Source organism: Dermacentor andersoni, chromosome 4 (assembly GCF_023375885.2).
Source record: "Dermacentor andersoni chromosome 4, qqDerAnde1_hic_scaffold, whole genome shotgun sequence".
NCBI lineage: Eukaryota > Metazoa > Arthropoda > Arachnida > Ixodida > Ixodidae > Dermacentor > Dermacentor andersoni.
Window position 1 is genome coordinate 49317308 of NC_092817.1, and position 20317 is coordinate 49337624.

Below are 20317 nucleotides of genomic sequence, written 5' to 3' on the forward strand. Positions count from 1 at the left end.
CATTGTCTCCAAGAACTTATCTGTCAACCAGTGGCTGTAGTTCACCATTATATCGGCTTTAGTGCGGCCTTTCATAGTATCTTGAGACTGATAGCATGTGTCGCAGTGAAGAGCCAAAGCAGGTGTGTCAAGCATATCTGCGATACACTATGTGCTTTGTAAACAGTGTTACAGATATATGTGAACTACCAAAGAGCCACAACATAAAAATATGTAAGCTGCATTGCATTGTTCTGTGCTTGTTGTAAGTAATGGCATTACTTCAGGTTGTAATCTGGAATATAAGCATTTTAATATAAGCCTTTCACATGCGTAATGTACAGAAATTCACACTTAGGCTGATTGGGCTCGCTTGATCAGCAATAACAATTGAGAATGGCTCATAGGAAGCCTTACAGAAACATCACCTGCAACATGATGACACGCCAGCTACCGCTATTGGCCACTTTACACCAAATGCAGTTTATTACTGGATTTATGCATTTGCCAGGCTCGGGCTACTTACTGTGTCATACCTAAGCTTCAAGTACACAGATGTTGAAAGTTAATTGTTGATGTGGCCAGCCTCAACACATGGTTCATACTGACGAGGAGGATTGGAAACACTCGAGGTAATGAAAAGTACTCAACAAATAAGAAAATGGAAAAAGGGATCAAAAAGGAGACGTTGTGCAACTTAAGCATAACAAAATTTTGATAAGACTTCCTTTACAGAAGAGAAAGTATGCCACTGTTGCGACCTAGCAACCTTCAAACTTGTGCCGAGCAGCTATAATAGACCTATGGCTAGCATCTGACATGTGCCAAAAGACAATAGGTTTGTTGTTGATAGAGTTATACTGAGCCTATATTATTGGTCAGAAGTACGAGGAATATTCTACGGAGAAGCCAGGACAGGAATGAAAGTAATGCTCGATTCTTCCCAAAAGTAATGGGAGCATTTTCCGCCCACGACCTCCTGTTCTCTTTGGAAGTAATGGGCAGTGTTATGTAACACACGCCAGCAGCCATGAGCATATAAAAAAACACTCACTTTGCCCAATTTATGGATGACGAATTTGCGAACACAGAACATATATGACGGCAGCACGTTGTGAAAGTGTTAGGCGATTGTGATGAATAAAATGTGGGTTCTAAAAATACAACAATACGGCACTACACTTTTCTTCTCACACTTTTGCCACATCCTCCGCTTTCCACCTCGCACCCTTTCCACTATAGCCGCATTTCATACTGTGCTGCGTTCCATGTTCGCTCTTTCGTCCTTCATTGTGCTTGTTCACTCAGTTTTGCTGATGCTCGCCACAGGAACAGCCGCCTAAGAACTGCACTCTCAAATTGTTTATTCACTTTCAGCCTGTCTTGATGCTGAGAGCACCTCAAGCACAGAAGGCTTACAAGTGTTTAACAGGCCCACCAACTTACATTACCCAAATGCCCATGCAGTGTGGAAGTTTCCATGCAATCTTGCGTCTCTGCAAATGCTAGAATTCTGAAGAAAGGTCTTCAGTTAATTATGTTATCTTCTTGCTTTGCTAAGGTTGTCTTCCTGCCAAAGGCTTTAAGATGTTATTGTAGAAGGCATAGAAGCAAGATTACCAGGAATCATGCATTTAGCTAGAAAATGTATGCATTGTAGTGAAGAATTTTATTGATACTTGGAGAAACAGAGTGCGCCGCTCATGCAAGAAGGTGACGGTTGAGAAGCTTGAGGCTTTTGTGCCGTTCTCTGCCTTTGTCAGTTCGCTGACTACGTCACTGTCTGTTTCATAAAAGGAGTAGATTCCAAATGCCCCCATTATATCTGGTGGAGTTTGCTAGTTCCCTATAACCCTGGATCTCTGCAGCCATACCTTGCCTCCTGTTTCTGTGATGGCCACGGACAAAGAGCAGCCAGTTGCCTCCCAGCCTCTGACTGTGGTGTGTTCTGGCACATTTCGGCAGCGCAACCCTGCTTTCTTCAGCGGAGCCGACGGTTAGGACGTGGAGGATTGGCTTGAATCATACGACCGGGTGGGCAAGCACAACAATGGGACGACACGCATAAGCTCAACAATGTCATCTTTTAGTTGATTGACATCACCAATCACTGATTCTGCAACTACAAGACTGACCTTACCACCTGGTTGGCCTTCTGAATGGAACTCGTGGAGCTATTCGGTCGTCCAGCCATTCACAAATTGCCTGCCAAACAACGCTTGCGTGGTCAAGCTCAACAACATGGCGAGAACTACACAAGCTACTTCGAAGATGTGGTCGGCCTTTGCAAGCATGTCAACTTATCAATGACAGAGGCCAACAAGGTCAAACACATATTGAAACGTGTCAATGATGATGCATTTCAGATGCTTGTCGCCAAGAACCTGCAAACGGTAGCTGACATCGTACAACTGTGTCAGAGCTACGACGAGCTCCGGAAGCAACGCAATTCCACTCGCAGTTCTTGCTCGCACGAAGAAACCATTTCGGCTTTAACACCTGCTGGCCTTGCGGGAGACCACTACGTGTTACTTAACAAAATTGAGCAGTTCATGCGTGAGGAGGTTGCATGCCAGCTGTCCCTTGTGCCTTGGACCCTTAGTACTACCCCATCTACGCTGCCGCCCTCAATACAGCGCGTCATTCACGAGCAAGTTTCTAAGGTGCTACCTGCAGCCCCTGTGCTACCGGTGACTGCTCCGCTCAAGTACACGGGATATGTTGTCACGCCTCTGCCTCCGTGCACCTTCACTGAAGCCGTAGTCACACCTCGGCCTTTACCAGTTGCCAACTCCTACATGCCAACATGCACCTTTCTTGCGTCGCCTCAACCTGCACACCAGGCTGTCCCTACTAGCTCACCATCAGTGTCTCGTTTTCAAAACCCTTGGGGCACCCTTGACAACCACCCCATATGCTACTTATGTGGCATGCCAGGCCACATAGCGCAGTTTTGCCACCGGCATGGATTTTTCTCTCGTGAATACTTACAGCCAAATAACTATGGTTTTGCATCGACACCTCAGAATCCTCCATATGGTCCTCCTGCTGACTCCTTCGACTCGCCGAACCTCCAGTGCACGCCAGTCACCTTCACCACATCGCCGTTCCCTTTCACCAGTGCTGCGACGCCTTCAGCCTGTCCCTGAGGAAAACTAGAAGCCGCAGTTCTGGGGCAAGAAGTTCGCAGCTTTCGAACTCTTCAGGACCTCGTTTGTACCCTTCAAATGTTGTTGCCGTCTGCGTGAAAGGTGTGCCTGTTCTAGGCCTTGTTGACACGGGAGCCACAGTGTAATGACGGAAAAACTTTGCCATGAACTCCGAAAAATAATGACGACGCTGACTTTACATTGAGCACTGCGAGCTCGTAACGAATCCGCCCTCTCACAGCGTGCACAGCACACATCATGATTCGAGATGTTTTGTGCACCGCTGAGTTTGTTGTGCATTCACAATGCTCCGACGATGTAATACCGGGCTGGGACTTCCTTTCCGCTCACCATGCCATCATCGACTGTGCTCGCACCGAAGTAGAGTTTTCGCCGTTGTGTGACCTCTTCCTTTCGTCAACTTGCCGCCTCTGCGTGCAAAAGTGTTTGTTGCTGCTGACAGTACGATACCCCCTTTCTCATCCACTCTGGTATCTCTTCCTTGTGACATGCCTACTGGCTCAACCATACTTTTTACTCCTTCTGAAACCGCTGTCCATCGCAAGTGCTTTCCAGTTCCCTTTGCCGTACTGACAATTGACGATACTTCCACTGCCATCTATGTTTCCAATCCGTTTCCCTGCACCTCCACTTTACTGCGGTGTGAGGGGCTTGGCAGTGTTGACGAACTCAATCCTTTTTTTACATGTGTCATTCATGACCCACCGTCTTCTCTTCAGACTGGCACCATTGATGCTTCTGTTCTACCCTTTACCGACGCCCTTTCTCGATGCGTCAATGCCCATCTTACATAGTAGCAACGTGCACAGCTCATCTCCTTACTTGAATGCTTTCGCACCAGCTTCAATTACTTACAACCTTCTTCGGGCCGTATTACAGTCGTAGCTTACCACATCAACATTGGTGTCCAAGCTCCTTTATGTCAACACCCATATTGTGTGTCAGCCTCTGAGCACCGCATCGTCGCAGGACAAGTTGACAAGCTTCAGCGTGGCATCATACAGCCATCAAATAGCCCATGGGCCTCACCGGTTGTTCTCATAAAGAAAAATGACTGTTCAATAAGGTTCTGTGTTGACTACAGCCGGTTGAACAACATCACCCACAAGGACGTCTATCCACTGCCTCGCATAGACGATGCCTTGGACTGCTTACAAGGAGCCGAATTCTTTTCTTCGTTAGACCTGCGCTCCGGCTACTGGCAAGTTCTGATGGCTGAGGCTTACCACCCTAAAACACCCTTTGTTACTCCCCATGGCTTCTATGAATTCGTTGTGATGCCATTAAGGCTCTGCAGCGCGCCTGCCACTTTCGAACGCATGATCCATAAAATCCTCCACGGCCTCAAGTGGCAGACATGCCTATGTTACCTGGACAATATTGTGATCTTTTCACATGCTTTCAAGATGCACCTTGAATGCCTAGAAGCTGTCCTGACTTGCCTCAGTTCTGGTGGCCTACAACTCAATTTAAAGAAGTGTTGCTTTGGCGCCTGGCAGCTGCTTATTCTTGGCCATGTCGCCTCCCGACATAATGTCCTTCCGGATTCAACAAAACTGCGCGCCGTTTCCGAGTTCCCTAAACCGGCCACAGTGAAAGAACTTCACAGCGACCTTGGCCTTTGTTCATATTTTTGTCATTTCATTCGTAACCTTGCCTCCATCATAGCACCTTTGAGCTTCTCCGCAGCAGCCGCGACATTTTGGAATGGTCACAAGCATGCGACAATACATTCGCCACACTGCGCCACCTACTTACGTCACCTCCAATCCTGTGACATTTTTTACCCATTCGCCCGGACCGAATTCCTCACAGATGCTCGCAGGGCTGCCCACGGCGCTGTGCTTGCCCAGTGTAAACCTGGATTTGATAAGTACGTCATTGCTTATGCCAGCCGTGCGCTCACTAAAGCCAAAGCCAACTATTTGGTTATAGAAAAAAAGAGTGCCTAGCCATCATATGCGCCATAGGAAAGTTTCGCCCTTACCTTTACAGCCGCCCATTTGACGTGGTTACAGATCATGCGTTATGTTGGCTTTCCTCCTTGAAAGATCCATCTGGTCGACTCGCCCGTTGGGCATTACTGCTCCAGGAGTACGACATTCACATCATTTACGAATAGGGACACAAAGATTCTGATGCGGAGTCTCTGTCCCGCTCATCTTTCCCACCTGGTGGTGTGACCCTGTCTGTGTCTCCCTACAATGTGTCCTCCTCAGCCATCACCGACACACTTCAGGAGCAAAGGAAGGACCCCTGGCTTGCTTCCCTTATCGACTTGTTTGTTCAACCCATGCTGCGCCCTGTTTAGTGGGAAATACGCCGTCAAGTGCCCCGCTTAATTCTTCGCGACAGTTCGCTATACCATCACAACTATCTTTCCAAAGGACACAAGTGGCTCTTGGTAATTCCCTGCCATCTGCGCTCTTACATATACACCGCCTTCCACACTGACCCAAAGTGCGCACATGCCGGAGTATTGAAAACTTACACCCACCTTCGCCTCCGCAACTACTGGCGTGGAAAGTACCGCTTCATTCGCCACTACATTCATTCTTGTCTCGCCTGCCAGCGCCGTAAGAAGCTCCCCTGCTGTTCAACCACTCCTCTACAACCGTTGCCTTGTCCTGCATGCCCTTTTGACCGCGTTGGCATCGACTAGTGTGGACCTCTTCCCACCGCTCCTTCTGGCAACCGCTGAATAATCGATACCATTGACCATCTCACGACGCGATACGCAGAGACTTCTCCGTTGCCACCTGTATCGGCAAGTGACGTTGCCTCCATCATTTTAGAACACATCATTCTACGGCATGGTGCGCCGTGTGAGCTGCTTAGCGACTGTGGATGTCCTTCTGTTGGACGTTGTCAAAGCAGTTCTGAAGCAGTGCCACCTTTTTTTCACCGAACTACCACTGCCTACCATGCTCAAACGAACGGTTTGACAGAAAGATTTAATCACACATTGGGCGATGTGCTGGCAATCTACATCGCTTCTGACCGCTCAAATTGGGACCGTTTTTCCCTTTGTGACCTACACCCATAATGCCCCACTACACAGACCACTACTGGATTCTCTCCATACTTCTTACCTTATGGATACGAGCCCTCGTGCATGCTAGACACCGTCCTTCCGTACCACCCCGACATGGGTGAGTCGACGACAGTCTCTCAAGCCACTAAATACGCTGAAGAGTGTCGCCAGATTGCTTGCTTGCTCACCACTGCTGATCAGCAACGCCAGAAATACCATTGCGCTGTCTCGGAGGCTCCGATGTCTTATACCGCCGACTCATTTGTATGGCTCTGGATCCCGTCAACCAGCCGCGGTCAGTCAAGGAAACTTGTTTCGGAGTACCACGGCGTTACCGTGTTGTCAAGCAAACTTCACCGGTGAATTACGTCATCGAGCCACTTGAGCCGCCTTCAGATCAATGACGCCAAGGGCAGGAGATCGTGCATATAGACGAGCTAAAGCCCTACTATGACCCTGCTGTTGTGTCCTGTCCCTAAGTAGCCAGGATGGATTTTTCCAAAAAGGAAGTGAATGTAGTGAAGAATATTATTGATACTTGGAGAAACAGAGTGCGCCACTCGTGCAAGAAGATGACAGTTGAGAAGCTCGAGGCCATTGCGCTGTTCCTTGCCTTTGTCGGTATGCTGGCTACAACAGTGTTTCATAAAAGGAGCAGATTCCAAAAACGTCCCCACCATAGCACAAACACATCTGCTGAACAATAATTGAGTTCCCATGTTAAACGCATTGTCATCGTGTTAAACTGCAAGGCTACGGTCAGAGTCCTTCTTCTCTGCTATGGCCTAGCTCGGAGATCTATGTACCTCTGCCCTGCTGAACCTATCTCTGGTTGACAAATGTTCTATTCTTATCTCATTTGCTTTCACAGGCAAGTGCATTTCCCTTCCTTAGACACCCATTATACTAGGCTCTAAGAGACCACAATTGTACACTCTTAGTCCACGTGACTTTGTTAATGTTGCTTCTTCTTAGGGCTTTCATCTAAGGTGCCCAACCCATCTTTGCATCTTATCAACAGTACTAGAGAGCAACATTGCATTACCTAAAATGTCGCTTTTCTCTTTATTATTATACCCATGGTTCTCTGCTCAGTGTTCAATGTCCAATGTCCAATCTTAAGCTTGCTTTGTTATCCTACAAGTTGTATACAGCAGTTGTATACTTTTCGAGGTTATCCATTTGACTTGGGAATGCCTGCCAAATACGCTACAGCCTATTTTTGACCTTTTGCTAATTCCTCAAGATTTGAGTCCCCTGCCCATAAGCCTACTAAGCCTTGATAAACATGCCGCCTTTGTTGTACAAGCACAAGTCCCGTCTTTTATGAGGGGGTACATGCTTGCAGGCATTCAAACCATCTTTAATCTAGAAGACAACTTGGTGCACACTACCAAATTTCTCAATTAATTTCACATGGCAACATTTGCATGTGGGCTTTAGTGAAACAATCGTCTAGATCCATAACTAAGGTCAAAGGCCAAAGAGTAGCTCAAACGCCACTGCTACCATTTCTCAGTGCAACATGGCATTGTTACCAATAATCATGATTAGTTTTTCAACATTCTTCTTCAATGTTTGAAGGAAATTCAATTATTCCAAATGTGCACAAAAATGGTCATTATACGCAATGTGAAAATACCATAACAGATATGATTATACAATCCACTTTCTTTGATTCCTTTAATAAAACATTTCAGTTGGGAGCTATTAATTTAAAAGCTATGCTGCTTATTTAGCTTGTTTCAGAACTATCTGTTGATCCAAGTTTACCTAGTAATTCAGCTACTGACAAGATGCATGACCTTTTCCAATTTTAATATCGTATGGAAGCTATGGCTCTGCGACATCGATACCACGCGAACATGAACTCATTGATGCGCTGTGAAAACATCGGTTGCCTCTGTATACAGCATTATGCAAGTATATATTAAGATCGGCTTGCTTTATAGATAGTGTGTAACAGGCACAAACAACAACTCAAGAAGGCTGGAAACATACACTGTTAGTACTCTACATTTATTGTAAACGACCACAGTAAGGCCAAGAGCTTGCACTTTACCTTTCACTTTTCCAATCATAGTCACATGCATAACTAGAGCAGCCCCCACTGAACCAATGTTCAACACATATCTGATTCAAGACTTCTTATTTTTGAATCTACATAATGACTGTTGCTGATAAAAAGATTCCTACAAGAAAATAAGTTATAACCACTTTACATCAGGTAAAAATTTCTTTTATCACTCTTCACCGAGTTTAATGTGAAATTCACTGCGATCAAAGACAAGCTTGCGTGGTGCAGCCAAAGGCTGCCAGTCCACTTTGTGCACCAAGTCAAAAAAGCCTGTGCCAATGGCCATAGGGACACCTAGGATGATGCTCTCACTGACTCCAGAGATCTCGTCTGTCTGCCCATAGTAGGCAGCATCAAACAAATGGTCCGCTGTCTTCTCAAATGAGGCCAACATGAGTGCACTTTCTTTCATCCGTGCCAAGCCATGTCGTGTAATGCCGAGAACCTCTCCTCTGAAAGTCATCAGATCCGCAAGAAGCATAAGATGCCTGCGATCCACGCTGATTCCATGGCTTGCCATTGTGACGCCAATCTCCCGGATAATTGTGGCTCGAGCAGCTTCAATGCCGAGCGTCTTCTCTACCTCTGAGGTGTTGTTGGAGGATGTATGCGTGCCCTTGACACCATAGGTGGCAATCACCTCCCGCAGGCCATCCCCTTCCACGAGAAGCCGGTACCTGGTGCCCCCAAGTGAGTCATCAGCATGAATGACTGCCCGCGAGCTGCTCGGGATGCCCTTGATAACGACCTTTGGTAGCTGTTCCATTAAATTCTGCAATGCATAGTACAAGGATGCCTTGGAACTGGCAGTGGGTCGAACAGTCAGCAAGGAGGCACCAAGGGCCTTAATGTTTTGGCTCTTGATGCGAAGCTTGGATGTTGATATTGAGTAACTGATTGTGTCTGCTGTAACCTCCAGCTGCAGCAGCCGAATTCGGTCTATGTCAAGCTTTACAAGCACAAAGCAGTCATCAGGCAGAAAGACTTCCTCCAGGTACTCCGACACTTCGCCCAGCAAGGTTTTCTCAATGCGACCCTTGACACACCGGGCAAACTCGGCATCTTTGTCATTCATCAGGGCAGCCGTGATGATTGGCGTGCTGATTGACTGCATAAAGCATACACACAATTTCTGTTATAACTCGCACAAATGACTTGATATTAAGCAGCTATTCTCTGCATTTAAACTGGTGTTCTACAACAGATAGCCTAGCAAGAAAACTTGTCATGCCATACAAGCATTGCGTCTGGTTGGTGCGGCATACGAGTGTTGAGGTTATTTTTTCAGCTTCGCATAAGCTGTTTGAATTGACGAAGGGCAGCTGTCCTGTTAAAACAGGAAAGCTTGATGCAAAGTTAAGCATCATATGCAGTATTTTAACTATGTGCACAAAGCTGTTCACAGAATACTTTTTTTCTGCAGTGTCTTCTACGTAGGACTGAGCGGGTGTTTCAAAGGCCGACTGCAAAGCACCATATCAATGTGTAAAATTGGAAGGAGGGCTTCGTAGCCCAGTGCTTGAGAATACTTCTGCAGCCAGCAGGCAAAAAGATGCCGGCTACCCGTAAGCCAGGAAAATAAGTGTATGCTCGCCCATCAATATTTTCGCAGACTATGTACTAGCTCACGTGTATGCACACTCATCTGTACTCACTCACGTTCCTACTAATGCCCAATCATACTCACCAACACTCATTTGCATTCATAAGCACTTCTATACTCACTCACTGGCACCCAATTGTGTGCATACTCACGTCTGCTCAAAATCACTGTCACCGATTAACCAATGCTCACTCCTCTTCCTAATCACCAGCACTCCTGCTTACACTCATGTCCACTCGCACTGTTCCTCACTATCTCACGCCGGTAAAACGAGTCTGGAGCAATTATGAGGCGCCATTTGCTTGAGTGAGTATGTCGACCTATGCTGCCACTGCATCACTGAAGCTGCATTCATAGCACAGGAGGAGGATTGTTTTTTGGAATGTGCAAGCAAGCATGCAGTCAGATTATTTTTTCATCGTCTAGCTTTCTTGTTTGCTATGTTTTCGTGTTCATAACATTTTTCTGTTGTTTTTTTTCTGGGTTCTCTACCTATGTCACTTCAATATAAACCTAACCAGTTGGAAGATAGTGCTTGTCCTCGTGTCTTCCCGTTCCTGTGTCACCGTTAAATGTTCACCCTTCACACAAAACTGATGTAACATAACCTAGCCCAATCAGTTACGCTATCAAATGGTGAGAATTTAGGAGCGATTTCTACCTGTTCATACCCATTTTCAGCTTGTGTATGATGCCCCTTTGTCTGTTCAAAAGCGCATACATAAATACATAAAGCCCATATGATAAACTTGTCATAAACATATTAACCTGCACAACAGCAGCAATATGCTTTTGTCAGTTACTTTCAACATGCATTACTGGCTGGCTGTATCGTAGTGTACATTTACAAAGGGCATCAGTGTTTAGATGATAGCCCCAGGTAGTACGTGTGCATATTTGCTTCAGCTTCTGTGTACAAAACTTCTATGCAAAACAACCTATATTTCTTCTGTGAAGAGGATATTACACCTTCACATATATTTTCCTTCATTATACCTAAGGTGAACCTGTTTATCTCGGTTAATTTTGTTCATGCCATCTACATGCAACAAAAAAACATAAAGCCTACCTTGCTGGCATTGATGATTTCCTTTATCCGAGGCACGCCTTGAGTAATATTCATAGAAGCAACTCCAGCAAAGTGGAATGTCTTCAGCGTCATTTGCGTGGCCGGCTCACCAATGCTCTGTGCACACACAGCTCCGACAGCAGTGGCAGGTTCCATGACAGAACGCAGATATTTTTCTCGACAGGTATCAAAGAAGCTGCGCAGCTGCGATGATGTCAACCGGTTCAGCTGCTTCAGCACTGGAATGTTCTTTTCCTTGACTTTGTACAGTGCATGAGTCTCTGCAACACCTTTAGCGTAAGTGTTCAGAAATTCTTCGAGATCGTTTCGAAAGCTTTCTCCACATGCACTCATATCCTGGCTGCCCAGAATCTTCTCAGAAAGCTGCAAAATCCCATCCATGTCAAGCGGTGGCTCCTCCCTGTGAGGGTTCCGAGCTCGTGTCACTTCCATGACTCTCCCAAAGTCGACAGGATTGTCCTCCTTGCCTTCCATGGAGGCAGGATCCAACCCATCAGCTCCATAGCAAAACTGGACGATTTCACCGCATGAGTTGCGCACCGATCTGTCATAATGGCAGCAGAGGTCTTCCAGGGATTTGACCAAGCGTCGCTGCATGTAGCCTGTCTCAGCAGTCTTCACAGCTGTGTCGACAAGCCCCTCTCGACCTCCCATTGTGTGGAAGAAGAACTCGGTTGGAGTGAGACCCGAGTAAAAGCTGTCCTCCACAAAGCCTCGTGCCTGAGGGGAGCGGTCGTGCTTCTCGAAGTGAGGCAGCGACCTGTCCTCGAAGCCGTTGGGGACACGATGACCACTGATGGCTTGCTGTCCGACACAAGCAATCATCTGGCTGATGTTGATGAAGGACCCTTTGGATCCACACACTGCCATAATGAGCGGGCTGTTGGTTTTGTGCAACTCGCGCAGGCAGGCCTTGCCTGCGTGGTCTCTCACAACAGAGAGCTCCTTCAGACACACTGCCTCCAGAGTCTCCTCCTCATTGCAACCAGGCTGAGCTTGAAGCTTGCCACACTTCAACTGCTGGATGTATTCTTCGCAGCGGGCATAGCCGGCACTCACCAGGTCCTGCTTTGCCTTTATAAGGCCAGCACCCGGAGTCACGTCACCTATGCCAATGGAGAATCCTCGATTTTGAATATAGTAGGCAGTGAGGCGCACCAGCCTCCACATGGCGTCTGCAGCGTACTGGTCGCCATAGTCCCGAAGAAGAATGTAGAAAATGTTGTTCTTTGAACCAGACCCCATGGTGCCCTTGTCCATTGTTCCACTGAGCAGTTCACTGTTGCGGATTAGGACGTATGCATCGTTGATGCACATCTCTTCTCCCGATGTGTATGACTTCCCCTTGGCTCGTAGGCAGGCCATCACTGGAGATGAGCGACTGGGACGCATGATCAAGCTGAAGATTTGCTTGCCTGTCCACAAGCACACTGGCTTTAGAATAGCTGGTGGCGGGAGCTCGACACTCATGTTGGTGTCCTTGCCTGCAAATCACAAAGCAGTGTCCAACACTAAGACACATCACTGCAAGCCCAGTGATAAAAGAAGGCAGCTTTCACTCACTGCATACACTTAATGCCAGTAAATATACAACGAACAGAGGAAATTGTCATTGCCCATTCTAATGCTCACACACTCAAATATATGCTGAAATGGCACTGTATGGGTGCAAAAATACTGCACTGACATTAGGCATCAGCCGCTAACATAGATTCCAAGTAGATAGCACTGTTAACTGGGTAATTCCATGCCAAAGGTACAGAGATATACTTGAGATCACAGTGTTGTATCACTGTGCAATTACTATTCTTGTCTGTTACAATACATTTCACTATAGGCACAGGAAGAATTTTTCCTGTAACTTTATTGGTTTAAAGTTTGATTTTACAACAGCGAATAACATTCCGTTTGCCAGGCACATGTGACAGCTCATGTAATGGACTTACTTGTGATTTTTGTTATCTTCTGCAGTTAAAAAGATTAGATTGAGAGAGAGTTATCTGCATTTATAAGCTGGCATTTTCCAAGTGAAAGCTTTGCTTTTTGTTGTTCATCTCCTTTATTACTATTTATTTGTACATATCTTCCAGTGCATGAGCACAACAGATTTATTTTGAGTACCAGAGTACAAGCGAGATCTGGTACCTGACTTGTGCTTTTTTTTTTGTCTTTCACGTTGTGCTGCCCCTTCCAAATGAAAAGGGCAAGTCCTGTCGCTTCTGTATGGTTCTCTTTATCTCACCTATGTAATTTTCCATTACCTGCTCTGCAATCCTTCCTGTTGTCACAAACAAATGCATGAAAAAGAAGAGGTGCTGTCAGATCCATCAGTCAATGAACAAAACCACACCCAACTGCAATTGACAGTCAGTCAGCTAAGGACTGCCACTACAGGCAGTCTTTCCAGTATTATTACCATAGTGAAACTTGCGGCGCAGGCAGTGGCATAGTCAGGGGTGCCCTTCCCCTCCCTGTGCCTTCCCCCCACCCCCAACAAACATTTCTGGCTATGCCACTGGGTGCAGGTGAAATCTATCTGTTCACGTAACAAAAAGAAATTGATCATACCAGCAAGCATACAGGACGCCAGCTGACAAGCTTTGGCTCTATCCAGGAAGACGTCCTTCTGAGTGATAAGGTAGCCACCAGTGATGAAGTCCTGAATGGCAGCTATGAGAGGCTCGCCATTTCGTGGCGTCACTAGGTTCGCACGTGTTCCCATTAGCACCAGGGCTTCGGCACGTGCCTCCTCTGTCTGGGGTAGGTGGAGATTCATCTCGTCCCCGTCGAAATCAGCGTTGTAGGGCGTGCAGACGCACTCATTGAACCGGAAGGTTCGATGAGGCAACACCTAGAAGGAAAAGAAATTTAAAAAAGACATCCGTGTCCTATAGCTGTCAGATGTGTGGACAGGAGAGGCATTACGAATTGCCACTTTGGATGTTGTGTCATGCAAAAGTGAAAGCAGGAGAGTGATTGTCCCATGACACGGCACCAGGGCTTGTTCAAAGCTGACCTTTATTTGCATAGCATTCTAAAATTTTGAAGCACTTGCACGTACTAATTGCACAAAAATAAAATAAAAGGACACTTTGAAGAGGCCCATCGGAAAAAGCAGCTGTATTGTTCAGCACAGATAAGAGGTTAAGAATGATTGTTTTGCACAACTAATGTAATAAGGTGTGGTGTAATAACTTGGAGATTATTATACCTCCAGTAATTAAAATGAAGAGTAAAATGTCATATCCACACTTACGATCAAATAAGCAATAGAGCTTCATAACAACCATCATTGGGTTATCTATAAACCTTTGCAAATGAAGTTCACTGGCAGTCCCTAGACTGCTGTAAGCTCGAGTGAGCGTGCGCTCAAAGGCACTAGGGACAGCAGCAACATGTGCACTTTGTACATGCATGCACTGATCCAGAGAATAAGCTGTGGCAACCCAATGAAGATGTGAACATCTATTAATTGTTTCATTCTGAAAGATCGCTACAGTGACAGAAGATTACTGTGGCCGAGACTGCGGTTTCTTTTTTCACTTTTTCATTATACTTTGATTCTACTTTCTCCCTCTCTCTTTTTTTTCTGTCATCATACTATTTGTGCTGAAAATTATAGGAATAATGGTGCCTGAAATGTTAGCTTTTTCTGCTCAATTCTTTTTTTCTACAGTGCTTTGGTTCTGAGATATTGACCATCGACTTTGACACTCGGTACACTAATTTCACATTCACAGGCGGCAGTCTCGACACGAAAACAAGCCCCCCTATGTGATGCAACTTATTCCATGTAGCAAGCCAGTCTAGGAGCTGGGTGGAGCTGATAACAGCTGTGCCCCTGCTCTTGGTTGGCAAAAACAAGACTTCACGTCAAGATTTCCACCTCTGAATGCTAAATTAGCGTACTGAGCATTAAATTTGATGATTAATGTCTTAGAGCACAATTGCTTTAGCAGTTATCAAATAAAATGAAGTTCGCCTCGAATATGATTGTCAAGTTTCTAATACGAACATATATCGTAATCTCAAAATTTTAAAGTTATTTAACACATGTCTGTTAATTATTTCCTCACTCTTCTATTTTGTGAAACCTGTGTCTATGTATGCACATAGGTCGCCTATGCAAGCAACGTTTGTGTAGCCAGCATAGTGATATTATTTAAATTATTGATACTTTAACTTTGAAAGCAGTGTAAATTGAACGTAGTTCGCAATTTTTTTCTCTTGTGTACTTGCATATGTATCAAGCTGCTAATATCTTGCTCAATATTGCGGTACTCATAAATAAACATAAATAAATAATGTAATGCAGGTGCTACTCGAGCTGACTTTTTGTTTCTCTACAGAACAGTTGTTTGAGCTATCACAAGAGCAATGGGCAATCAATGAACCTTTGCAACATGAGCCATGATGCTGAGCTTGTGCAGTGAAGGCTGCCGGTTGAACAGCACAACATCACCATCCCTGAGGTGCCGTTCAACAGTGTCGCCTGGCCGAAGTTGCTGGGCCAGCTGTTCTCGGTTGCCATAGCGCAGGAAACGCTTGAAGCCAGAACCTCGGCACTCCAGAAAATTTGCACCAGGATGAACATCACAGCCATTGCGGATGAGCTGCCTCATCAGCTCAAGGTTGTACTGGGTGACTCTTTCCGGGTAGGTGAGGATCTTGGCCACGTGGACTGGTACACCAACCTAAAATTTGAAATGCATGGATCACCAATCTCTTCACACATTGACATTTTTAAAATATGCTCTTGCTTTCTCAACAATATTTTAACATTTATACCCAGCTGCTGAATGAGGCAGAATTCTACAAGAAAGAAAAAATAACGCTAAGTTTGAGATTTCATGACCAAGCGGTGATACGATGGTAGGCTCTAAGGTATCTGACGAACGTGTGCATTCATGTTTTAATCTGTGCTGAATGAAGAAAAGCAAGCATATGGATACTGTGGTTGTGGGCCATATGGCACCAGCCAAACAGGCAGGCTGCTTACGGACACCGAATGTCTGCCTACCTCGTCAATGCGCAGATTTGGATCGGGCGAGATGACCGTGCGGCCCGAGAAGTCCACCCTCTTGCCCGAGAGGTTTCCCCTGAAGCGACCATGCTTTCCTTTCAGCCTCTGAACAAAGCCGCGGGTGGGTTTCTTGGGTTGCATGTTGAGCGGGATGCCGCTCGTCTCGCTGTTCACGTAGAGCGCGCACTGGAGCTGGAGGAAGTCCCAGTCCTCCATGATCATCTGCATCCGGGCGCCGGTGGTGCGATGCTTCTGGATCACGTCGTTCAGGAATATGATCTCGGTCAGCTTCACCGTCACGTCGTCCTCATTCGTGCCCGCCTTCAGCGCAGACACGACCGACGGCCGAATACAGAGCGGCGGAACTGGAATGTGCGTGAGCACTAGGTCTTCAGGGCGTCCACAGCGCGCGTCCATCAGCAGCAGCGGCACGTCCTCATCCGGTATCCTGCGGAGCAGGTCGCGAACGACGAGCGGGTTGAGAATATCGCTGGTCACTTTGTTGATCACCGTGTCGATCTCGGGATTGTAGCCGCGGGCTTCCTGGTAATCATCCTGGAGGTCTTTGATGACGTTTTCGTTTTTCTTGTGAGCCTTTAGGCGCTCGTGCACGAACTTGAGCAGGCTGCACTTCTTCACTTGGCCGTTGACGACGCCACAGTACGGGCAGCTCGCCTGCTTGCGGCACATCTCGACGATCCTCTTGTGCAACGACTTCTTCGTCAGGAAGGAGGTTGACGGGCGCTGCACCATGTCGAGGAAACGGGCCCGATCAGCTGGAGGCAACATGACACGCGCGCACGTCTTGCACACGGTGTGTAGGATGCTGTAGACCGCTTTGAAATAGCCGACGTGAAACACGGGCATCTCCAGACTCACCTGGCCAAAGTGGCCGACGCAGTCGGTGAGGCCCTTGCCGCATGTCTCGCAATTCTTGTCCTTTTGGCTCGTACCGAGCTTGTTGTCCAAAACGCCATACGGCACAGACTTGTGCAGAGATTCTCGCTGATAGAGATTCTTGCTGACGCAGTGCACATGGCTGAGCTGCTGGATGTCGTTCGCGTTGAGGACGCCGAAACTGATGTTGGCTATTTTCATGGAGGTGTCCGCCTCGCGGAACTGCTCTTTGACCATCTTGACCGTCTTTGCCCGCAGTAGCGAAATGGTTAGTTTAATTATAGTAAAACATTGCAGTATCTGTCGCCGAGAATTTTGAACAGCTCTTAAAATGTGATCACTGCGTTATCTTGCCTGTGCTCGGAACCACTCGGAACAGTACATGCTTTACAGCCGCGCCGAGACACGACTTCTAGCGACTTCAACTTCTTAACAGTCACAAGGCTGCCATCAGTAGCTCACTGCACGACTGTACAGACTCTACCATAGAATAAAGAACCAGCTTTTACTGTACTACAGTGAATTAGAAAGCCCTTCTAGTTCACTATAACTGTGCCATCAGTGTGTGCGGTTCTGCTCATGCAGGCTGCCATGAGTTTTCATAGTTTCCAACATGTCTTGGAAGTTGGGTCAATTTTAGAGCCTACCGGGAAATTTTGTAGAAAAACAATTCGCGCGACGTTTCACAAATTTTACGTGTGAAAGCTCTTACAAGCTAAATCTTAATAGCGACATACTTTTTGTTTTCTCCAGCAGATTCGGTTGCCAAGGTAATTATCGTCCCTATTATCGTGAACCTTGTATACCCCGCTTATCGCACCTCCTAGCCTGGATACGCTTATCACTTCTCACAAGTCCTGCGACTCGTTAGGCTGCTTTGCGAACTGACGAACCTGTTCTCTAGTCCCCAGTTTATTTAAGCTAGTCATTTTTATTCAGCAATTCTCCACGACAGCGTCAACCATAACGCACAAGGAGTACGAGTCTCTAGCGGCGAAGCGGTGCACCATTCCGTCGTCAAAGCGAAACAGCGCGGCGGGGCCGTCTGCTTCAGCGCGCCGCGTCCGCATCGGAGCCAAGTTGTACTCCACAGTGCCTGCTAAAAGGTGAACTCTACGCGTACTGTTGTCGCCCTCATTACGTGAACAAGTTAAACTTGCTTTTATCTTTATACGCAATGCATCACGAATCATCCAGACGCGCGTTACCAGCATATTCACCTTCTTTTACGTTCAAGCATTGTGTACCCAATCATGGTTTGACGTTAGCGTCTACTTCACGTGCAAAAGAATGGCCCAGTAATCTACCCCACACGATAGCTAACATACCGAAGTCACATTTCATTGACTGCAAGTGACCTTTCTTCTTCTCTTTATTTGTATTTTTCCTAGAACGAAACTGAGGGCTCACGGCTGCAACGTCGCTCGCTTGAGCTTCGTCTCATCACGCGACAGTTTGCTGCGTGACAGCAGAAAATCGTGCAACGGTGAGTTAAGACAATCTCAATGTTCCTGGTGTCCGCGACTTTGATGCCAAGCCTGAACGAGAGAGCCCGGATGTATATATAGCTTTTTGCGCGTCATTCACGTCCGCCCTGAAACGAAATGTGTAAAAGCCCGAGGTACGTCGGCCCGCATTGCATTCGAAAGCGCAGTCTTCCACGCTTCCGAGCACTGAACGTTATCTCTTGGTTTACTTCTAGGCTTTATTGCGAGGCTGCGGTCTCTTTCGCGCTCCGGCACAATCTCTGAGCGCTGGTGCTGTTCACAGGGGGCCGTTCTGTCGCTCTATCACCGGCTGGTCACTAAAGCGTGGCTTCCGTTGAAGATATGCACACGTGCGGCACTCACTTTGCAGCCGCGAGCGGGTTGCAGCAGTCGCGTGATTGGGAGTACTTTGCTAATCTTCCCTCTTTAATTGTTGCTTCGACTGCATACTTTTATTTTATTTATCAGCGCTTCCTATCTCTCTCTCTTCGCACTGTGAAGAGCCCGGTAGAACTATGGGGTATTGTCCAAAGACACGCAGTGCTTATTGCAGGTACTGAACGACATATCGCGGGGAGAATATCTCTTGAGGCGGCTTATTTAACAATATCAATTCTTATAAGCACTTTGCAAGACGTGTCCTTCTGTTAAATGCATTCCCGCCTATGAACGTGCTCCTGTCTACTCTAACTACACATGATTTCACTCTAACTACACATGATTTCCATGAAATAGAATGTGAGAAAAGAAAGACTAATGCAGACTTCACAGGCTGTCGGATTGGCGTGTACCCATTTGTGAAAGATGTTCTCAGTCGATACTGTGTCTAACCGTTGTATTGAGCCCTAGTTGCTGATTAGCAGATATCAAACTTTTCAGCAGTAATAATGGGCTTTGTCTTGAAACAACCTTTCGCTCTTGTCCTGCCTTTAGCAAGAAATAAACATGCTTGCAGGTTACATCTAGCCTTTGATTCGGAAATTTTGAATTGCGTTGTATTATTGTTATTATTATTACTATAATAAAATTGAGAGAGAGAGAGAGAGAGAGAGAGAGAGAGAGAGAGAGAGAAAGGGAAAGAGAGAGAGAGAGCAGTGAAATAATTTTCTTTCCATTTTTTTTGAGCTAATATTTTGGTGGAGATGTGTTTTCTTTTCAAGCACTGCTCCGGCTAGCTTTCTTTTCGGTTTTGCTTTTCCTCTCTACCACCCGTGAAAGGGCAGGGTCAGTAGCAGCGTAATTAAGTAGATACAGGTTCATCGGTATTACAGGACGTTGGGCAATATAGTAGGCATAAATTTAAAGAAAAGAAGTTGCAATGCTGCTATGGGACCATGGTGCGCGATTTCGAGATTAAATGAGGGAGGGGGACAGATCGAATCCAGATGATGATGACAGGATACAGCAAACCAAATAGTATTGTGCTTGTGCGACGTGCGATATACACGCAAGTCTAGCCCACACTATTATTTCACCGCACACAGGCGCCTGGCAAGCGATGCTTTATTGGGGGGAGGGGGAGGGCTTATCTTAATTGTCCTCAAACAATAATCGTCCCAACAAAAAGCGCCCGGTACTTCCAGGTCACGAACGCCACGCGCGTTATCAGCGCGACATATAGCATTCTCGAGTGCGAGCGCAGAGCTTTCAAGAAAGGAAACGCAAGCAGGATAGATGACGATTATTGTCTCGAGACAAGGTATACCCCACAGGGTGCAAACTTCTTACATTCTAAAAAAAGTTGGGGTGTATATCTGCCACACAACGATAATCGTCATCTGCCTTGCTTGCGTTTCCTTTCTTGAATACGCCGCGCTCGCTACTTTCCTGTCGGCAATGCTATGTCATGCTGATAATGCGCATGCCGTTCGTTACTGGGAAGTACCGGGCTCGCAGCGTTAAAGGAAATGCGGACAAGACAGGTGACGATTATCGTTGTGTGACAAGATACGACTCA

General features: G+C 46.5%; 1 protein-coding gene across 1 annotated transcript; it reads right to left on the minus strand.

The window, feature by feature from the left end:
• Positions 1-8183: 8183 nt before the first annotated feature.
• Polr3A (RNA polymerase III subunit A) lies at positions 8184-17469 on the minus strand. The gene is made up of 5 exons (XM_050184239.3): positions 15974-17469; positions 15348-15647; positions 13522-13804; positions 10933-12437; positions 8184-9368 (listed from the first exon to the last, which is right to left on the minus strand). Exons 1-5 carry the CDS (start codon positions 17108-17110, stop codon positions 8427-8429), a joined length of 4167 nt encoding a protein of 1388 aa, XP_050040196.2. The 5' UTR covers positions 17111-17469; the 3' UTR covers positions 8184-8426.
• Positions 17470-20317: the final 2848 nt, after the last annotated feature.